The sequence below is a fragment of the Melospiza melodia genome, chromosome 5 (assembly GCF_035770615.1).
Source record: "Melospiza melodia melodia isolate bMelMel2 chromosome 5, bMelMel2.pri, whole genome shotgun sequence".
NCBI lineage: Eukaryota > Metazoa > Chordata > Aves > Passeriformes > Passerellidae > Melospiza > Melospiza melodia.
Genome location: NC_086198.1, coordinates 6,934,193 through 6,956,152, shown reverse-complemented (window position 1 = coordinate 6,956,152; position 21,960 = coordinate 6,934,193). Strand labels below are relative to the sequence as shown.

Genomic DNA, 21,960 nt, shown 5'->3' with positions numbered 1-21,960 from the left:
TCAAATTATTTCTCTGCATATGTGATTTACATTTTAATTGCATAGAAGGGACCTCTGGAATTTGTAATTTTACTGAGCAGTAAAAGAATATTAAATGGAAAAATAAGAAGTTTGGAGGCTATTTTTGCCACTTGATGATGTTGATTCTTTAAATAATTAGATGAATTTCTCTCTCATATCATTTAGAACTCACCATTTAGAACATGAGATGGATTGCAAAGAAGTTGCAAGATTATGCAGTTTATAGAAATGTTCTCTCTGGAATCTCTAATTTACTGCAAAAGTCGGAAGAATAAAAATTATTGACAGATAGAAAGGAAGTCTAATAGCCAAAGCCCTAGTCTGGAACAAAGCTATATCTTGTAACTTGATTTTCTGTATATTTCTGTTCTGCTGTTGCAGTCTCTTTCACCAAATTTTCAAAGGTTACATGTGAGCATTTCATTTCCTTCAGTCATTTGGTACTCACTCAGAATGTTTAAGCACTGTAACTAGCGTCAGTGATATCTTTGAGAGATATCAGTCTCAAACATTCAGCTGATCCTGATCTTCTGCTAAAGAAGCCCCCAAAATAAGTCACTCTCAATTTTTTTTTTCGCTTTCCAAAGTGAGAGAAACATATGAAATTTGCTACCTATAATTATTCATTACTGTTTACCTGCTAAGCAGATATACCAAGCAGAGGAGAAAAATTAAAAATAAAATTAATAATTCAAGTTTATTTTCATCCCTAGTATAAATGCATTAAAATAAAATTTTGATAATATTTAGACAACCAATTTTTAGTTGATAGTGACCAATTGGTTTCTTTGGGTACTGTAGATCACTACTGCAACACCTGTATAAAGTTTGTTCTGTAAGTGTCTTAATACTACTGTCATCCAGAAAAATATTTCCCCCTCTATACATTCCCCTCTACATCAGGTAGGTCAAGACTGATCTACAGCAACATATCTGTGCTAAACTGTTACACAGCAGTGCATTGAGGAACCAACCCTTGTACTTCATCAACAGTTGCTCCCTCAAAATGCTTTATTGCATTTGAAGTCTCATTTCTCATTAATTCCCTTTTCTTTGTGAAACTTGATACGGTACCTAACACTTGATAAATTTAACGTGGCTGTCCTGCTCTTTCAGGATTGTAGTCTTAGCTCTTTGACCTAAAGATGTCATCCTCCATATTCCATGTAGTATTTTTCCACCTGATGTCCCTCAGTCCATTAATCTATCCACAGCATAAATGTGACCCTGAGACATTCTGTTACTAGGTAACATGTTGATGTTATCGTGAATGAAATGGGGGCTAGGTAAATAATTGGTCTGGCCCAGCAAAGCATTTCTTGCATTTTTATGTTGAATTCAGTTTTATCACTCTGAGCACAGCTGGTACTGTGAGACTTGTTTTGGACAGAGAAAGCATAGTTTGCTGTACAGTAATGTTACCCTAAGCTTTGCTTTTGATTTTTCACAGCTCACTTCAAAGTTTTTTGTTAGGCAGTAATTATGAAGAAAATTTAGAAAGCTTCTAAATGGAAAGGATGATAATGAGGATAATGTGATAAAGAGCTGTTCTATGCAAGTGATTTGAAGACCTTTCTACGTGTCGGTTTTCCTTAAAACTATTAGTATATGGTTTATTTTGTCTGGCTGTCAGTGGGAGATGAATGGGAGAGCAGAGGAAGGCAGTAAACTCGAATAGAGAAAGTATTGAACCACAGAAGAAAATGGACATGATGAACAGTTGCAGCTAGTACAAATCAAGAAGTATTCAAGTTTTTAGGGGCGGGATCCCCTGCACCCTCCTTTTCTTCCAGCTGAATTTTTTGTGAATGGTGTTAGGCACCCTTTCTTGTGTAGCACTGAAGCCTCTGAACATCTGCTTGTCTTTATTTCAGATACATTCATTTGTATCTTAGGAAAGTTGTATTTTTAAAGTATACATTTTTAAATTATTTATGGGAACAAAAATGCATTATTTTAATCTTTAATATTCTGTCATCTTGGGGTCTAATGAATTTCTCTTTTAAAGGCAAAAATGTCACATGTGAAACAAGTGGGACTTTTAGCTGCTGGATGTCAGCCATGGAATAAGGATATATGTGCCGCTAGCGGTGACAGATTTGCCTACTGTGCTACCCTTGCTGTTTATATTTATCAGGTAAGATTATTCTTGTTTATCTGATTAGTTACGCTTTTATATTGTTGTTGATCTCAATTTGAACCCTTTCAACAAAATCTTTTGCAAAGCTCAATATTACATTCAGGATACCCTTGAAGTTGTGTGTGTCAAGAGTTATTTTTAGAAGACATGCTTACAGTGCAGCAAACATTTGACATGTGTGAAACTCAGTGATAGAAGACTGGGTTCTGAGGGAGAAATGAAGTAATTCCACAATTCCATTTGAAGCTGTAGTATAAAATAGTCTTTTGCATAGGGGTTTCATGGTCCAAAGTTGAGGATTCAGTGACCTACCTTTATTTAATTTGGAGCCCAAACAGCTCAGCACTGTGGTCTTCTGAAGTTTGCAGTTGTTGTATATTAACATCTAACTAAAAAACCAGAAATGCTGTGACATAAAATTTTCAGATTGAGAAATATGTGAGGAAATAAAGGATGTACTTTAATTTTAAGAGTTATACAGGTTGTAGGATTAAAATGAACAAAATTTACTGTGTCATATTTGGGCTTTATTTTAATATGTATTTTGAACTGTACTAAGTAATTTATAAAATGAGAAGGATTTCAAACTCATTTTTATATTCTTTCCTGTTTACCCCCTTGGAGGTTACTAAATTATTGCTACCATGCCTATAAATAAAACATTTTAGGATTGTTTGAGTACACTTCTAAATGAAATATAATAATTTTTAAGTGACAGGAAGATAGACATAAAACTGGTTTTTGCATAGTTGGATATCAGGCAACCTTTCTTTCTAAGTCAAATATATGCGAATTTATTTTATTGAGATGTGAGGTACTGGCAATAGTTCAATGCACTATAAATTCATCCATAAGTCTAATACTGTTATATGAAGTATTCTCCAACACAGAGGGATTTAAAGCAAGTTTGCAAAAAATGTGTTTCTAAAATGAATTTTACTATTTGTCTAGCTGGATCACCGATACAATGAATTCAAGCTCCATGCAATTATGTCTGAGCACAAGAAGACAATCACAGCCATATCTTGGTGTCCCCACAACCCTGACGTGTTTGCAAGTGCCAGTGCAGATAGTTTAGTGATCATATGGAATGTGAATGAACAGAAAGTTGTGGCCAAGCTGGACAATACAAAAGGTATTTTAAACATGGAGATCTGTTTTATCCATACAGCTTGATCCATGGGTATAAAAAATACTTGATATAGTGTAAACTCTATAGGTGTTAGGGTGGAGATTTAACAATTGCCTAGCACAATAACAATAACAATTGCCTAACACAATCTTACAATATTCTTGTCAGATTTGTTGCAGTTCATTCTAGAAAATAATGGTAGTGTGAGTAAATTGCCTTCAACCATCTTGCATTTGGTAAAGAAAGACATTATTCTTTTTCTCTAAAGAACTTAACCAGTTCAAGAATTAACTTTGCTAGTGATTTCTTGTTGAGTAGGAGAGAAAAATAATCCCAAAACCAACATTTTTTTCATCACTGTATAAAGGATAAACAATTAAATTTTAAAATAAAATATTTCACAATGACTTAGCTAAGTGAAAGCAAACAAAAGCTGGCCTGAACAGATTGAAGTATAAATCATCAGTGAATTTGAACAACAGCTTTTGTTTAAATACCCTAATGCTTGTCCACCTGAATCTTGTCTCGTCCTTGAAACTTTCAGGCCTTGAAACTGCTGGAGCTTGTATTACAAGTCTAGGGGGGTCAGGCATCTGTTACAGTTACATTTCCATGTCCAGTGCTGATTTATGCCAGTCAAAATCTGTACCTGTATTTCAATACCAGTACCTGTATTTCAAATTGAGATTGATTCTTACAGTCAGTCTCATCAGGTGTCCTTGACTCCTACATTTTCATTGTCGGAAAGTGGGTGCAAACCAAGAACAGTTAGAATCTCAGGATCTAATAAGCTATTTTGGGACTCCCTACTCTGTTTTCTCCAGAGAATTTAGGGATACCTCTGGAAATCTTTTATGTCTTACATATAATGCGAAAGAAAATTCCACAGTGATTTAATCTATTCCAAAAGAATAATATGCATAAATATAATTGCTGGTACTTTTTTTCAATACATGGCTTGTTTAAAAATCTACTTAAGCCAATGACTACACATGATGAAGTGTTATTACTATTTTAATATTTTTAGAAACTAAATTAAGATAATATGTTTAAACCTTTTATGGCTTTCTCTTTTAGTCCCTTTTACACTGCCACATAAAAGTGTCTAAATACAGTTTTAATTTTTCAGCTTCAGAAATTTGTCTTACTGTCATTTATTCCTTCAGGCACATATTATTAAGTTATGAGGATTATGAGGGTTGGAGACATTAAGAACAAAATTCTTAAATAGGACTGCCTACAGTTAGGTATTAGACAACGGAATTAAAACTGTCATGTATCCAGAAGAAAGCTATCAAGAGTTCCCTTTTATTACAGAACTAAAATATCTGATCTTGTCAAAAATATCTGCTTCAGTTAGATTTCTCTCTAAATTTCATTGTATTTTGCTAAAACAGGCATTTTGAAATTCTCGGTATTTTACTATCTTAGTGGTAAATAACTTATAGCAAAGCAAAGTAGTGAATGAAACTCTGAAAGTATTGTTTGCAGGATCAGGCTTATCTTCTTTCAAATGTGTGATTGTCTTTGGCACTGATGAAGTGTAGATATCATGAAATACAGCCCATCAAAGTAGCATAAACATAATTTGGGAAATTATTTTACTTCCTGCCTCTGGAAGTCTAGTTTACTTTTACACTGTAAGATATTCACACACTTCTCTAAATTTCAGTCTAGCAACTTCTATGTAGAAAAATTATTTCTACTGTTTTTCAAGGCCATTGCTGATACTGGGTCGAGGAGTACTACCTGAATTTTGTGTCCTGGTTCTTACAAGGTGTACCTGTATGTTTCAGGAATTCCTGCATCCCTTGGCTGGTGCTGGAATGCAGGCGATGCAGTTGCATTTGTGTCGCACAGAGGTCCACTGTACATTTGGACTATCTCAGGACCTGACAGCGGGGTAACTGTGCATAGAGAGGCACATAGTTTCTTGTCAGATATCAGTCTGTTTAGATGGCATCCAAAGAAAAAAGGAAAGGTGGTATTTGGACATACTGATGGAAGCCTCTCTATTTTTCAATCAGGTAAAAACTCATATGACAAAATATTTAGTTTTATATATGTATCTCTTGTTTCTCCATATGTAATTCTTCACTTTTTAAAATTAGATTCTATAATGTAGGTACATACATAACATTTTTCTTGATTCACAATATTCCTATTCCTTCCATATCACAAAAATATTCTTTCTTAGATACAGAATTCAGAGCATTTTCTTTATGTCTCCTGCCTTTTGAGACCAAGATAAGACTGCATTTTTTTCACAACTGCAGTAAACTTTTTTTTTGCAAATGGTAACAGCCATGATCTTCTACTGAACTATATTTTTCTGCAATTTTATTTTTCTAAATGGAAGGACTTGAATCTTTTGTTTACTTTCCTATTTTTGCATTTTTTCTGGAGTCATCTGTTTCATATTGTAGAATCCTCTGCAATTTTATTGGTAGAATCTCACCTCATACTTAATATTGTCTTCATGGTTCTGTTCTGTCAAAGGATAGATGGGAAAATATTTATCTCTTTTTGTCTGAAATCCACCACACACATTTGTGCATACTTTAGAAATAGTCTAGCTCTCTGCTAAGAAGGTGTCACGTTGATATGCTCATTTCAAGGTAAAATTCCACTTGTTTTCATAGCTTCCTTCAAAGGCAGAAATCTGTATTAGGTTGACTATTTGAATTTTTTCCCGACTGCTTCTTCCTTGTATAAAAATTGATTTTCAACTTTGTGAGAAAAACTGTTCTTTAATAATGTGTTAATTTTACATAGAATTGTTCTCCAACAGCCATGCTGTTACAGAGCTTGCAAGGGTTTTTCAGGGTGAAGAGAGAGACGAGAATCTTGACCTCATGTTCAGAAGGCTTGATTTATTATTTTATGCTATATATTACATTATTACTATGCTAATAGGAATAGAGAGAAAAATTCTCAGAAGCTTGCTAAGCTAAGAATAGAAAAGGAATGAATCAACAAAGTTCTGTGTCCTGGCAGAAAGCAGGAACAGCTCTCCCGTGAGTGGTCAGTAAATCCAAACATTCACCCAAGAGCAATCACGATCCACCTGTTGCATTCCACAGCAGCAGATAACCATTGTTTACATTTTATTGCTGAGGCCACAGCTTCTCAGAAAGGGGAAAAGTCCTAAAGAAAGGATTTTTATGAAAAGATGTCTGTGACACCATGCAAAATTTATTTTCTTTCAGTTCACTCTACTAAGTTGTCACACAGGATGTCACAAATAATAGATTTCCTTGCTTCTGTAGTGCTGACTGAGTTAGCACTGGCACTGGGAAAAGGAAATCAATTTTAATATGATAACATCTAAGTATTTATCAGACTGATACTTTTCATGAAGTCTATCTATGAATAATGGAAGGTGTCAATTCCTTATTTCTAGAAAAGCAGTAATTTTTTTTGTTATAAGATCACAATTTCAAAAATACAGATCTATTTCATTTGGACTGTACTCTGTCTTATACAACTAAGATTAATCTCTCTGAAAAAACAAAAAAGTGGGAGATAAATATAATATTAAAAATGTGGGTTTCAATAATATGGATCATCAAGTGAAACATATCTTTTTTGTGGGTGTCCGACTAGATATGAATGGTCTGTTTTGGCTACAGAATCTATAAGCACTTCATAGTTGCACACACAGGTTTTAAGAAGAAAAAAAGTCTAAAGGCAGTTCTTCAGAATAAGCCTTTACTGCCACAGTGTTTTTCTGGTTCTTACTGCCTTTATTTTGCCTGTATATGCTGTGGTGTGAAGATTTATTTGCATTCAAATGGCTTGTATTTTATGCTGTGCTGCAGAGCTTTACTCACAGAAATTCTTAGAACAATGTATGTGATTTAACATACTTTCGTTTCCTATAAAATTATGTTTATAAATCTGATAGCTGTTTCTGTTTTCTGCTGTATTAAACATAAAGTCAAATCTAATAGAAAAAGTAATACTCTTAAGTCAAATATTGCCAAGAAAGCTTCATAATTTCACTGCTGCAGACAAGAGAGCAGGCTAGTGAAAATTTCAGGGAGAGAGGAAAAAATTATGTTTGCCAATCTTGTAACTATTGAAAGTATGTATTTGATTTAATTTTTAAATAACCTGTTTTCTTGTGCACTTTAAAGGTTCTAAAAATCAGAAACATGTCTTAAGACCAGAGTCTCTTGAAGGAACAGATGAAGAGGATCCAGTTACTGCTCTGGAGTGGGACCCTTTGTCAACTGATTACCTTCTTGTTGCTAATTTACATAATGGTATTCGACTAGTTGATTCTGAATCTCTGTCCTGTATCACAACTTTTAGTTTTCCCAGTGCAGCAGCATCTGTTCAGTGTTTAGCCTGGGTTTCTAGTGCACCTGGAATGTTTATAACTGGAGGTAAGGCTTTTATTTCCTGATTTATACAAAGATAACAAATACAGGACTGAGTCTTCAAAAATTGATACTCCAAGCTTGATTTTTATGTTTCACAATATTTTTAAAAGTAGAAGCATACATGAATTGTACATAAAAAAGACCATAACACAAAACCAGAAAATAATAAAACTACACTGAGCGGTTTTTTCATGTTTTAAAAGTTTTAGCTACATAAATAATGTGACTTTCTACAATTTGCTAAATAATATTTTCCTCATGCACCCTTTAGAAAAAAATATATTAATTCCTTTGGGAATAGGAATAAAAATGCATTGTAGTAATTGATGCCACTTCAGAGATTTAAAAGATTAAAAGAAGAAAGTAATCTATTTCCTGCCTCTTTTCTACACCATAGACATTATGGCTCAGGTTGAACTAATGAATAAAGAAATTAAGACTGGCAGAATATTTTATAAAAATAGAGGAAGAATTTATATGTGTTTAAATAGCCAATATTAATAATGATTGTTGTTAATAGTGATATGTTCATTGCGGTGAATGGAGGACAAATAGGATGCCATGGATGTTACACTAGATGATCTCCAGAGATTCCCTCCAGCCCTAACTATTCTGTGATTCTATGGAGTTGACAGTGCCTGCTTATTAAATTATTCTTAGGACTTGAAGTTTAATTCAGTGCTGTATTTTTGTATAAATCAGTCCTCAAACCACATACCTCTGTGTTTTGTTTTGTTTTTTTAAACCTCAGATTCTCAGGTTGGTGTGTTACGTGTTTGGAATGTTTCACGTACAACACCTATAGAGAATTTTAAATTGAAGCAAACTGGTTTCCATGGCTTGCATGTGCTAAGTTCTCCTCCAAAACAAAAGTGTAAGTGTAATTTTGATTGTTATTAGTTAAATGGTTGCAAATTAAGAAAATCTTATTTATGAGTCTAGATCAATCTCTGTAGTGTTGGTCAGCTATTTAGTTCTTAATTAAAGTATCTTCTGCTGCTAGTGGATTAGACAAATGCATAAAGGACAAGTACTTTATAAGGTCCTTCTTTAGTAGGCCAGGCTTCATACAGGAATTCTCCATTTCTTTTAAATCTTATTAGAATACAAGCATTTTACTCTTTATAATTTCGCTTATTATTGTAATAAGAAATAATCTTCTCTCTTTGTCTTTTGCTTTATATTGTTAAGCATGTTCATCACAGTATCCTCCTAAAAATCACCATACATCTTCAACAAGTGAGGCTGTTCCTCCTCCAACTTTAACCCAAAACCAAGCATTTTCTCTTCCTCCTGGTCATACCGTCTGTTGCTTCATGGATGGTGGAGTGGGGCTTTATGACATGGGAGCCAAAAAGTGGGATTTCCTTAGAGATTTGGTATGGTTCATCTCTGTTTTTGAATAGAGAGTTTATTTGGCTTATGCACTTTTTTCTAACAGCAAGAAAATGGAGAATGAAGGCTTTGCAGTACTGTAAAGCAGTTTCTATTGTTAAAAAGAGCCCAAATTTCTAGGAAATAAAGTCACAGTTCTGAAGTTAAAAGAAATTTTTAATTGGAAGTTACTGAATTCTGTTGGAAGTATTCTGACAGCTTTTTTAAAAACAGAAATAAAGAGTTACAGACTTGTTTTTCGTTTGTTTATTTTTTTAACTGAAATTTTAGTTTGAAATTTTAGTTCTCAGAAATTTTCTCTAATGGGTTTTCTATAATTCAGAATAAAAGTTTGAGTCAAATCAGAGAGTTATATGGTGAATGCACTCAGTTTAACATTACAAAGAATTATTAAATTTACTTTGAACCTGAAATTCAGAAACAGGTTTAACATATATTAGATGACCCTTTTCTTCACCAGGCTTTTAGTTACTGAGGTTCTTGAGGATATTTCTCTTTTCCTCTTTCCAAGTTCGCTTTTCACTCAAAAAAACCCCAATTTTCAGCTGTATTCCCATATGCATTTGAATAGAGGCTGCTGGTTGGTTTTCTCTTTCCATTTTTATTGGCTTTCATCCTGTAAAGCAACTGAGGCTTAAAAAATTCTTACATAATACTTGTGTTTCATATATTTATAAACTTAAATTCTACAAAGGCATGTCTTGGAAAACAACTAATTGATACATTAAAACTCTGATGGATTGAAGTTTAAGCTGCAATAGAGCATAGACTGTATATAGAAACACAGAATATTCAGTGGGGCACTAGACAACTTGTAGAACATGTTCATCATACAGAACTTTATTTTCCCAATCAGGTACTTTTAACCAAAAGGGAAAAACTGTTCCTGTTTTAAAAAATTAAGTTGGTTTTTTTTTTTTTTGCTTAGTTTTTTAATTCAATATTTTAGCAACATATTTTCAACAGAAAATGCTAACAAGTTCCTGACATTGCATTACTCTATGGTTTCAGGAAAGAATTTTTTCTGGTTTTAATTATAACCTATGAAAGAGCATGTTGTAGTCTAAGTTATTTTATGCCTTTTATTTTGACTGATAAGCCTAAATATAAAAGGGTTTTGGAACTCTTAATTGACCTGACAATTAAATTAAATGCAATGTATTTTAGAGGTTGATCTAGAGTTGGACTTATGAAGAAAATCAAATGTAATAAAAATGGATTAAATATTTGTTTCATTTAAGGGACATGTTGAGACCATCTTTGATTGCAAATTCAAACCTGATAACCCTGATCTTCTTGCTACAGCTTCATTTGATGGCACAATAAAAGTTTGGGACATAAATACTTTATCAGCGGTTTATACATCTCCTGGTAATGAGGGGGTTATTTATTCCATTTCTTGGGCTCCAGGTAAGAATATTTTGCTGTATGTCTAAGTGTTCTTTCAATTAGCATTAAATTCAGAGTTTGTCATATAAAAGTATTAGTTTTATATAGAAAGGCATCTTCTAAGGTTTAAACAAAACTTAATTATCTGTGAAACCAGTAGAATTCAATTCTTCAGACCTTGCTGAAACTTACCCTTCTGAGTAATGCTCACAGTATTTCATACTCAGAATGGAGGGATGAAAATCTCTGGAACACTTCTAACATGGTATTATGCAGATGACAAACTGTCCTGCTTTGCACAAGAAGCAGCTACTTAAAGGAATTCAGATTATATTTTTGCTGAAACAGTTGAAGATATGTATTTAGCTCTTTTTCTTCCTTCTTTGTGTACGAGTCTAATCACTGAATAACTCTGCTTTGACCTTATTAGAATAGGAAGTGTCTTTTGGGGAAAGCATCTACTTTTTCTTAGACAAATCACTGGACTCACTAGGAAATTTTGTTTTCAAAGCTATTCTGTAACCCCCTTTGGTATACATAAAAATACACATCTGATAGTTGTCAATAGTTTACAATAAGTTGACTTCCCTGTCATGTTTTATTTCTTTGGATAGCAGATGTATTTTTTTAAATCTAAATAATTCACCTTTCTCTACTCACCTGCACTTTTAAACTCTTAAAAAATAATAACTGACAGAAGAAAAATATTGTGGTGGGAAGCTTAATATAGTCTGCATATGTTAAATAAATTTGCACTTTTTCATTTCAGAGAGTCTCTTGCACTGTATATATATATATATCTTCACAAATAATTTTTCTTGCTATATGGAAATCATGGCAATATGAAATACAGTGCTTGTTCTTGGCTATTTAATTTTGAAGTTTAAATTCAGTGTTTAGTTGTATCTCACATTGATTCAATAGTTTATTTGCTGCAGGAGGGGTGTAGGTTTGTTGCTTTTGTTTTTTTGTTGTTTTTTTTTTTTTTTTTTTATTTTTGTTTTTGTTTGGTTTTTTTTTTTGTTTTTTTGGGTTTTTTTGGTTTTGTTTTGTTTTGTTTTGTTTTGTTTTTAAGATAAATTGGAAGTACATGCTCCAGTTTTGTTCCTTAGTATCCTGTCCAAAAGCTCCTGTCCCTCCCAGCCAGAATTTTGGTGCTTACTCCCAGACAGTTCCTGCCTTGTACTTTGTTCCTAATGTGTAATCTAATGCATGCCCCAATTTGTTTGGTCTCAGACCTTTGAAAAAAGTGATTACTCCTTTTTTCTTTTTTCTCCCCATCATTCTCCTACCTGAGTTTACTCCCATTTTGTATATTTACCTTGGTAGACTCCTCCTGCATAGATTGTCTTTTCTGCCTCTGAAGCTTGCAATAAAATAACAGTCAAAAGTTTCCTATAAATCTGCTATTTAATGAAAAGTGTAGCTATATTGGGATAGAGAGTCACTGTAGTGAGGAGACTTTGGTGGCTTTTGAGTTAGACCTGAAATGAATTTTCCGGTTCTCATTGTGGAATTTTGTACTCAGATTTTCCACCCTGTAGAGTATGGTTACAGATTCAGGTACATTCTTGATGGTCTTAGGTGCAGCAGTGGTGCAAGATTAAGGAAACAAAATACTGTTAAGTGTTCTGTCTCATTTTTAGGATTTGTCTTTATATGTAGTGAACTTTAAAGGGAAATGCTCTAGTTGCTACAACTTTAGGCTTGAAACATTGAGGTTGCCTCTCTTTCAGGTTTAGTCATGTGCATCATGATCATTAATTTCTTACATGCAAGACTTTTAGCAGGCATTAAGACACTTTTTACAGGAATACAATTTTTATTTGACCATTCCTCAAAACAGGAATGTAGAAAAACAGGTCAGGCTTTCACTGAAATTGATGTTTGTGACTTAGTAGCAAATGCTAGCCTCATGTTCATGTACCATTGATGGCTTATGTTCATATTACATTCTTCAATTTAAAGCAAAACCATTGTTAAACAATCTTGTGATTTTATACTTATTGTAATATTTTATAAACATGTCTTTTTAAAGGAAATCTGAACTGCATAGCAGGTGGAACATCCAGAAATGGTGCCTTTATCTGGGATATTCGAAAAGGCAAAATAATAACCAGATTCAGTGAGGTAAGATGTGATTGCTACTTTTTTTGTCTATATGAAATGCAAGTGAGTCATTCCCTCTAGTGTCCATAAGTAGAGATGGCCAAAGTACATATATTTTTAAAAGGTGCTATAGAATAAAAGTCTATGGAGTTATCTAGGTGCCAGTTTACATGTGTGGCAGAAGTATTTTTATTTCCTCAGAAGTAAAATATGAGAGTAATATGAGAGTGGTGAAGCACCAGATGGACTCCATTATCTTAAAATTGGTCTTGTAGGGATACATGGCAAAAGCATTGCTAATTCCTTAACTGTGTAAACATATATGGACATACAGACTCAGCATCAATATTTTCAAACATAAGGGCCAGAAAAAACTTGAAGTACCTGAAGCCTAGATCAGTAAAGCGCCATTTTGCAGCACACTAAGCAATATGACTCATTCAGTGGCTTGCCTTGTATTACCTGAAATTTATCCAGGCATTTTTAAGTCCTGAAATAGTAGCATAATGTTTATTGGCAGAAGGAGTTGTGTAATATTATGCTGTAGTATTTTACACTATTTTGTGTATTCCTGGTATATAGCTGTGATCTTCAGATTATACAGACACCATCATTTAAGTATAGGATCCACGTCAATGTACAAGGGATGCTCTTTAAGAAGAGAGGTGGGGGAGTGAGGAGAGGCACAAGCAGAAAACAAATATACCTACCTTCAGCAGTTTTGGCATTCTAATACTGATATTGGCATTTGTGCTAATAAATATCTTTTCTGTAATACTGGTCCTGATACACATCCTAATTAAGTTTTCTCATACCACAATTTTTCATGCCCATATACTTCATTATTCCAACAAGTAACTAACCTTTATTCAGAATCACTGGATGATTAATGTTGGAAGGGACAACAGGGAGTCATTTGGTCCAACCTCCCTGCTCAAGCAGGGTCATCCTAGAACACTTTGAACAGGATTGCATCCAGATGGTTCTGGAATATCTCCCGAGAGGGAGACTCCCCAACCTCTCAGGACAGTTTGTTCCAGTGCTTGGTCACTTACACAATAGAGAAGTTCTTCCTCATGTTCATTTGGAACTTCCTGTGCATCAGTTTCTGCCCATTGCCCCTTGATTGGCACTACTGAGCAGAGCCTGGCTCCATCCTCTTGGCACACTCCCATCAGATACTGACAGACATTGATGATCGCCTCTCAGTTGCGACTTCTCAAGACTGAATAGGCCCAGCTCTCTCAGCCTTTTCTTCTGAGAGAAATAATTTTTGTTGACCCCTATTGAACCTTCTCCACAAGTTCCATATCTCTCTTTAACTGAGGACAAAACTGGGCACAATTCTGTCCTCACCAGGGCAGAGTAGAAGAGCAGGATCACCTCTGTTGCCGTGCTGGAATGCTCTTCCTAATGCGCCCCAGGACACCATTGGCCTCTTGGCCACAAGGTCACACTGCTGCTCATGGACAGCTTGGTGTCCACCAGAACTCCCACTCCACTCTCCTTCTCCACAGAGCTGCTTTCCAGTGGATCAGCCCCGCCTGTGCTGGTACATGAGTTTATTCTTCCCCAGGTACAGGACCCTGCAGTTGCCTTTGCTGAATTTCAACTGGTTCCTCTCTGCCCACCTCTCCAACCTGTCAAGGTCCCTCTGGAGGGCTGCACAGTACCCTGGGGTATTGGCCACTCCTCCCAGCTTTCTGTTGTCAGTCAGCTTGCTGAGGATGCATCTGCCCCTTTATCAAGTCATTGATGAACAACATATACAATTCTGGGACTGGTATTGAATCTTGGGGGCCATCGCTAGTGATAGGCTTCCAACTAGAGCCTGTGCCACTGATTACGACCCCCTGGGATCTGCTGTCAGCCAGTTCTCCATCCACCTCACTGTCCACTCATCTGCTCCACACTTTCTGAGTTTGACTATGAGGACTTTGTCAGAGACAGTGTTGAAATTCTTGATGAAGTCAAGGTGAGCAATACACACTGCTCTCCCCTCATCATCCCTTGAGGTGAGGCTAATTGGTTAGTAGTTCCCTGGGTCTTCCTCTTTCTTTTTGGAGACTGGAGTGACATTTGCTTTCTTACAGTTCTCACCTCAGACACCTCTCCAGATTGCCACAGCCTTCCTTTCAAAGATGGCCATGAGCAGCCTCGCTGTGGTGATGCTCTTTCAGCATTTTTGGATGCATCCTGTCAGGGCCCATGGACCTTGGATATCAAGTTTTTCTGTGTGTTCTCTAACCCAGTTCATCTTGATCAAGGGAAAGTCTTGCTTCCAGCATTCTTCTATGGTGGTCCCTTGAGTCAGAGACTCTTGAGAGCTGGTTCAGTCCGTGAAGACTGTTGTAAAGAAATTGTTCAATAACTCTGCCTTTTCTGCATCCTCTGCTACCAGGGTCCCCCCTCCATTTAGTAATGGGCCTACATTATCCTTGGTTTTCCTTTTGTTATTGTTCCTATTGTTATAATAGAGCTGAAGGACTACTTCTTCTCCTTTACATCCTTGGCCAGACTTAATTCCAGATGAGCCTTTGTGTTCCTTATCTCCTTTCTATTTATTCTGCCAGCCTCTCTGTATTAATTCCAAGGGGCCTGACCCTGCTTCTATCTCCTGTGCATTTCCTACATGTGCTTAATGACAGAAGTTCTTTGATCATCCATGAAGATCTCTTGCCCCCTTTCTCCAATTTCTTGCTCATTGGGGTGCATTGTTTTGAGCCTGGAGGAAACGATCCTTGAATATCAACTGGTTCTCTTGGACCTTTTTCCCTGCAAGGTGTGTTTCCATGGAACTGTTCAAAGAAAATCCCTGAAGAGACTAAAGGTAGCTCTGCTCAAGTCCATGACTGTCTTACTTACTGCCCTGCTTCCACCTTGCTTGATACTGAACTCCACAGTCTCAATAGTCATTACAGCCAAGGTTTCCCCCAACCTTTATATCTCTCACAAGGCTTTCCCTGTTTGTTAGTATGAGATTCAAGCAGGACAAGATTCCTTGTGGGATCTTACACTACCTATGACAGGAAGTTGTCATTAACACTTTCCAGGAACCTCTTGGACTCTGTACTTCACTGTGCTGCTTCTCCAGCAGATGTGAGGGTAGTTAAAGTACCCCACAATGACTAGTGACTGTGACTTTGGGGCTGCTTCTAGCTGGCTGTAGATGGCTTCATCCACTTCTTTTTACCTATCAAGCAGCCTATAGCAAACACCCACAACAGTGTCTTTTATCCAAACCATAAGCTCTCGACTTGCCCATTATCCAGTCCAAGACAGAGCTTGATACATCCTAAGTGTTGCCTGACACAGGGGAAAATTCCACCAATGTGACTTTCTGGCCTGTCTTTCCTAAACATTATGTAGCCTTTTGTGGCAACATTCCAGTCATGCAAGGTATCCCACTGTGTCTCTGTAATCACAGTGCAGTCAAAGGCTTGTGACTGCACACAGATATCTAGTTCATCCACTTTGTTCCCCATACTGCATCTGTTGGGGTACAGGCATCTAACAGAAGTATTTGATTCTGTCCATATCCCAGTGGAGGTGCAAAGGGATTCCCTGTAGTTCTGTCTAATGATTACTTCTTTGGCTGCTTGTGCTTGCTCCAGGTACTGTCTCTTAAGCCTCCTAATGCTACTAGAGTGGTTTCTATGGTTCTCTCCTTCCCTACACATTCTCTCTGGCAAGCCTGACCTTGGTCTCTTTCCAAACTAGTTTAAAGCTCTTGCAGTGAGCCCTGTGAACTCCTGAACTAAGATCCTTTTTGTCTTTGGAGACAGCTGAACCCCATTTGTTGCCACCAGGCTTGGTATTGTATAAACTGACCTATGATCAAAACCCCCAAAACCATGCTGGTAACACCGGCATCAAGTCCAGTTGTTCATCTGCATGATCTCCCTGTTTCTTGCCACATCATTCCCTGCAACTGGTAGGACAGAAGAGAACACAACTTGTGCTTCACGTCCCTCAAGTTGTTGCCTCAAGGCCCAAAGGCCTCTCTTGATTGTCCACAATGTTGCTTGTTTAACTTTCAGGTTTATATAGTTACAGATTGCTCATTCTTCATCTTGACCCGGTATTGTCTCTTAGATCCTGGAGGCTATAATGGTTTTACTACATATCTCCATAGTCCCAATGTTTTGGACTTGGATTCTCAAACATCCAGCTTATATTGGGTGCTCATTATCATGTGGTTTTGTACAGGGTACTATACTGGGAGAAAAGGACTGAAGACCATAGGAGAATAAAGTAAAAAAGATGAGTCAGTAGATGAGAGAAAAAGGGGTGAATTATTTCTTATTGATAGGTATTTTGCATTTTTTGAAGCATGGAAAGAATGGAATCTTCTGCATTGCCTGGAGTCATAAAGATTCCAAAAGAATAGCAACCTGCAGCAGTGATGGATTTTGGTGAGTGTTATTGGAAGAAAACAAATGGCTAAATGCACTTCTCAAGTCCATAAATTTTGACAATACTCTCAATTAATTTAAAAACTTTTCTTACTGGACAAAACTTAAATTCTATTACTCTTCTGTACTTGTTAGGGTACATTTTTCATGATTTAAAAAAAAATAAAGGAAATTTTTTCAATAGGAATAGTGTCTAAGACACACTGATAGTGAAATTAAATAGTGATTTTTATTTGGACAAGAATATCCTTCTAGGTTTCTTATCTGTAGAGGACACTTTTCAAAAGATATCCAACTTTACTTGTCTTAATTTTGAAATGTTATCTAGTTTGTTGTTTCAAGGACTAAAAAGTATTATTTTAGAATTAAATAACCACAAGTGCACTATCACAGGAGTATAATACCCCCTTGCTACCTGTGTCATTTCAGCTTGAACATAATGGGCAGAAATTTTAGAAAATAATTAACTTTCTTTTTAATTCATAAAGATCTATTTTTACCTTAAAGCCATGACTACAGCTTTGATTCTGGGCTATGAGATCCTTTCAAGAAATATGTACCACAGTGAATCTTTAAAGCCCCTCTGAAGAAACATAGATAACTGAAGTTAGATGTTGTAGAATCAACATCCAGTTAAATGTTGTGATTGAGGGGCTGATATTGTTTGTGACTGTTTCTCCAATTCTTTGTGTACACATTTTTGCTCTTGGTTTATTTGCACAGAATAAAACCTAATTTTTGATAGCCTACCCAGAATGTATTTTTCCTTATAATATCACATTGTAATTGTTTTCAGTATTATTCGAACCATTGATGGCAATGTTCTTCACAAGTACAAACATCCAGCTGCAGTGTTTGGCTGTGATTGGAGTCAAAACAATAAGTAAGTAAAAATTAACCCAAAGAATTGACAACATTTACTATTTAAATTGATTACCAGTAAAGTAACACAAATTTATGTAGAATGTGATATTCACTGTGATAGTTAAACACTGAAAATATCTATTCCAAAGTAGGTTATGCCTATTGCAGCTCTCCCTTCCCAGTAGTATATTTCATTGACTACCATGAACTTTCTTAACTTTCAAAGGAGGATCATTTCATATTGATGAGAAAAAAAATTATCTAGCTGAATATATAATGGGGGAGAAGGGGGGGGAAGACATTCAATACCAGGAAAGAGAGGTCTAGAGGTGTAGATTGGTGTCCTTGAAAGGACTGCTAAGGTGAAAATGTAGCAGTCATTTCAAGGACACCAATCTACACCTCTAGACTTTTGTGATTGCATGTAAATTTTGTAGAAAATTCCTAATAATGAATGAGAACTTTTTGCAAAAAAAAAAAAAATCTAGTAATTTGATTTAATCATAGATGTGTATTGGGTGCATAGTCAGAGGCGAGTGGAAATATATTCCCCATTGCAACTAAAGGATCTTTATCAGGTTTATTCTGATTTAGTTTTTTTACTCAGATTATCAATAGTTACATCTTGAAGAGATGAAGGAGAAGCAAAAAATTGCTATTTAAAAAAAATAATTGCAAATTGCACATCTATTTTGTTTAAATTTAAAGAAGCATTTATCATGTCTGTGACCAAGGATTTTGCTGTTTTTATTTTGCAGAGATATGATAGCTACTGGTTGTGAGGATAAAAATGTTCGTGTTTACTACTTGGCAACCAGCTCTGATCAACCATTGAAAGTTTTTACTGGGCATACTGCAAAGGTGTTTCATGTACGGTGGTCTCCTCTCAGAGAAGGAATCCTCTGCAGTGGCTCTGATGATGGGTGAGTATTTCTGAATGGTTAGAAAACTTAAAACTCAAGCAGGACTATTGGAGAAACTTACATCTTTGCTTGTAATGGTGTTGTCAATACTTAATAATCTAAATCTCTGTCTTGTTCAGATACAGGTTTTAGCTCTGCTCTTAGCTTTATGCAGTATTTGGACTGCAGGATCATTATCTAAAATAGTCACAACTGCTGCAGTAGTGCAAGTTTCCATATGCTTTCCCAAAAGTAGGCTCAGTGCTTGATACTGTTAGTGGGAGGAATGGCACAAGGAGGATGCCACATGCTTACATTACATCTGAAGAAACAGGTGCAAGACCTGCCCTTATTTGATATTTTTCAAAAGTGCACTTGAGTAGAATCTGCAGAGAATTTTAATGAGTATTGTATCTTTCTGGTTTTTTGTTTGATGCCATTGCTTTTGAGGGAGGGCACATCAGTCCCTGGTAAGCAGAAGGAAGCATTTTTCTATGATTCTAAGCCACTTCCCTGCAGAATATACAAGATATTTTTGTAAAGTTTGGAGTGTTGGCTTCTATTGCTTTCCCATTATCATTCATTAAAGGTTTATGTTTGAAGCAAAATCTGTTAGTTCATAGTGCAATGATTCATGACAAAAGACAACCTGATAGTAAATTTCTTGACAATAAAATACATTGAAGAGGACCGGCCCTAGAATCGAGCCATGATGAGCATTGCTGCTGACCAGTTGCCAGCCAGATGTAGCCCCTTTCACTACAACTCTTTGAGCCCTGTTGTGATGCAAATAAATATTCTGATAAATTTGAAGTTTAAAATATTGCTTTAGTAGAGAGATAATTATATTTCAATAGGTGATCTGATGTAAATTGTTCTCTTTTATCCTGTTTCAGTACCGTTCGGATATGGGATTATACACAAGATGCTTGTATAAATGTTCTTAGTGGACATACAGCTCCAGTACGGGGACTGATGTGGAATCCTGAAATTCCTTACCTGCTAATATCTGGCAGTTGGGACTATACAATTCGAGTCTGGGACACAAGAGATGGAACATGTTTGGACACTGTTTATGATCATGGTGCAGATGTGTATGGTAATATCTTTTAAATTTTGTTTTATTTCTGTATTGAAATGCATTCTAATAGGGTTTGAAATTTATAAAGTAATTTAATCAAACAGGTTATTACATAAGCTTATTTCACTACATTTTAAAATATTCCCTCTACTAGGATTAACGTGTCATCCTAGTCGTCCATTTACGATGGCATCTTGCTCTCGTGATTCCACTGTGAGACTTTGGTCATTGACACCTCTTATAAACCCTCTACAAATAAATATCATAACAGACAGATGTTGGGATGATATTATCGGCAATACAGGTAAGAAAATTGCATAAGCCATTGTTTTAATTTTCTTTATGTTAATATTCCTATTCCTTTGGTTGTTTTGTATTTTAATTTCATATATAAATCTTTGTGTGTGTTAGATCGTGCCGTGGAGTCTGGAGCTCCTCCTTTGCTGTGTGGTAAAGTTTCCAGGGATATTAAACAAGAATTGGAAAAATTGTCAGGAAGTCTTCAAGGAAAAAAACTAAGGTGGTTTTCAGAATTTTTTTCAGTAAGTATTCTGCCAAATTAGGGATGTTGTTAATGCACATGACTTTCTTTTCTGAAGTCAGAATCTAACATTGAGATTTCTTTTTTCTCTACCATTTTTTTTCTCTCTTTCTTGAAGGGAGCTTAGAAAATAGACAGAAATAAGTTTATTTCTAACCAGGTCAGCATATAAAAGTGTCCATGATTTCATTGTTTGTCAGTTGTGAAAAACAAATTTCACTAATTTAGCTTTGCAAAAAACAAATCAGGTTTTTGCAAAGTTAAATTAGTGAAATAATATAATTTTCTATAGGAAAGGTTAATTTGACAGCAATTTGCTATTGAAGAAAATGAAATTATGTGCTTAATCAAGCTGCATTAGAGTTTTTATTAAAAGAACACCTTCATTACTGACAAGTTTTTAACTGCCCTGTGTCTGTGCCCAAACTGCTTTTTATGTTTTAGGAACTAAAGATTCAGATGACCTCTGCCTCAGTATCCATCTACTGCCTTTTCTTCATTGCATAGTAATATTTTTTATAAATTGCTGCAGCTTCTCAGTGCAAATGAGTTAAAAAATATGGGTTCCTTTGAGTTCTTACCTGAATAGAAGCTGTACTTGAGGTACAGCAAAGACAAAATTACTTGGAACTACAGGTTCTACTACTACTGAAACTTGTGTCCAATACTGTTGTAATTTAAATCATAACACTGTTCTAAAAAGACCTAGTTCATCCAAAGTATTTGGTTTGAGTTCTACCTAAATTGAAGTGGATAACGGATAAATGATGAAACAATCTTTCTCAATTTCAAAATGGGACATTTTCTCTTTTGTTAAAAATATATTTATGGAATTCTTAGTTTTATATAAGTTATAAATTTTGATTTCCCTTGTTGATTTGACAGTAAAACTGTTTTAAGAATACTAGAATTTTCCAAGAACAAAAGCTTTTTTGATCAGGTATGGGCAGTGGTTTTGACTCCAGAAAAGGAGGTATTGTGCTAAACTATGAGGAATCTGATAAGAGTTTTAGGGGAGAGAAAAAAGAGAGAGTAGACTCTTTTATTATTTTTTTTTGGGGGGGAGGGGGCAAGGGGGGAAGCGGGCAGGGAGGTTGGATGGGTGAGGTTTCCCTAGTAGGATTTTATACTTTTTACCAGCTCAGAAATAATTTGACTTCTAAACTTGTGATCCTGTTATTCTTAGAAAAGCTTCTTTAGGTCAAAGGTTTAATGACTTTTTTAAGCTTTTGAATACTCACTCTCTTCCAGACTTCATTCAGTGTTAAACTGTTGTCCTGTTTCTAGAGAAGGATTGTGTCCTGTTTCTAGAGAAGGATTGATTCAAAGGCTAGACCAATAGAAATGCTTAAAATTTATTTTAAAACAATATTTTGTGCATATACCGTTATACTATACGTGTCTATTTTAAGATTTAATATTAGGACAGTAAACCAGGTTGTGACAGTCAAGCCTTGAAATTCTTTTCTACCTGGCCCATGCCTTTGCTTTACAGAAAGTAGTAAGGAAGTCCTGGGTCAGCTCCTGCATGGCAGCAGCTGACTCTTGGTTTGTGCCAGCAGTGGACACAAGATAGCTTGCAT

At 35.6% G+C, this 21,960-nt stretch overlaps 1 protein-coding gene across 7 annotated transcripts in view; it reads left to right on the top strand.

The window, feature by feature from the left end:
• WDR17 (WD repeat domain 17) overlaps positions 1 to 21,960 on the top strand; it is a 53,858-nt gene that overhangs the window by 13,473 nt on the left and 18,425 nt on the right. For all 7 annotated transcript variants that reach the window (XM_063156167.1, XM_063156166.1, XM_063156170.1 and 4 more), the window contains 14 exons: positions 2,030 to 2,158; positions 3,113 to 3,296; positions 5,090 to 5,320; positions 7,433 to 7,684; positions 8,433 to 8,555; positions 8,873 to 9,060; positions 10,318 to 10,486; positions 12,504 to 12,595; positions 16,907 to 16,989; positions 17,786 to 17,872; positions 18,612 to 18,776; positions 19,652 to 19,854; positions 19,991 to 20,140; positions 20,248 to 20,378. In XM_063156167.1, coding sequence (XP_063012237.1) covers positions 2,036 to 2,158; positions 3,113 to 3,296; positions 5,090 to 5,320; positions 7,433 to 7,684; positions 8,433 to 8,555; positions 8,873 to 9,060; positions 10,318 to 10,486; positions 12,504 to 12,595; positions 16,907 to 16,989; positions 17,786 to 17,872; positions 18,612 to 18,776; positions 19,652 to 19,854; positions 19,991 to 20,140; positions 20,248 to 20,378 — 2,181 coding nt within the window. In that variant the 5' untranslated portion in view covers positions 2,030 to 2,035. The remainder of the gene's footprint in view (positions 1 to 2,029; positions 2,159 to 3,112; positions 3,297 to 5,089; positions 5,321 to 7,432; positions 7,685 to 8,432; positions 8,556 to 8,872; positions 9,061 to 10,317; positions 10,487 to 12,503; positions 12,596 to 16,906; positions 16,990 to 17,785; positions 17,873 to 18,611; positions 18,777 to 19,651; positions 19,855 to 19,990; positions 20,141 to 20,247; positions 20,379 to 21,960) is intronic.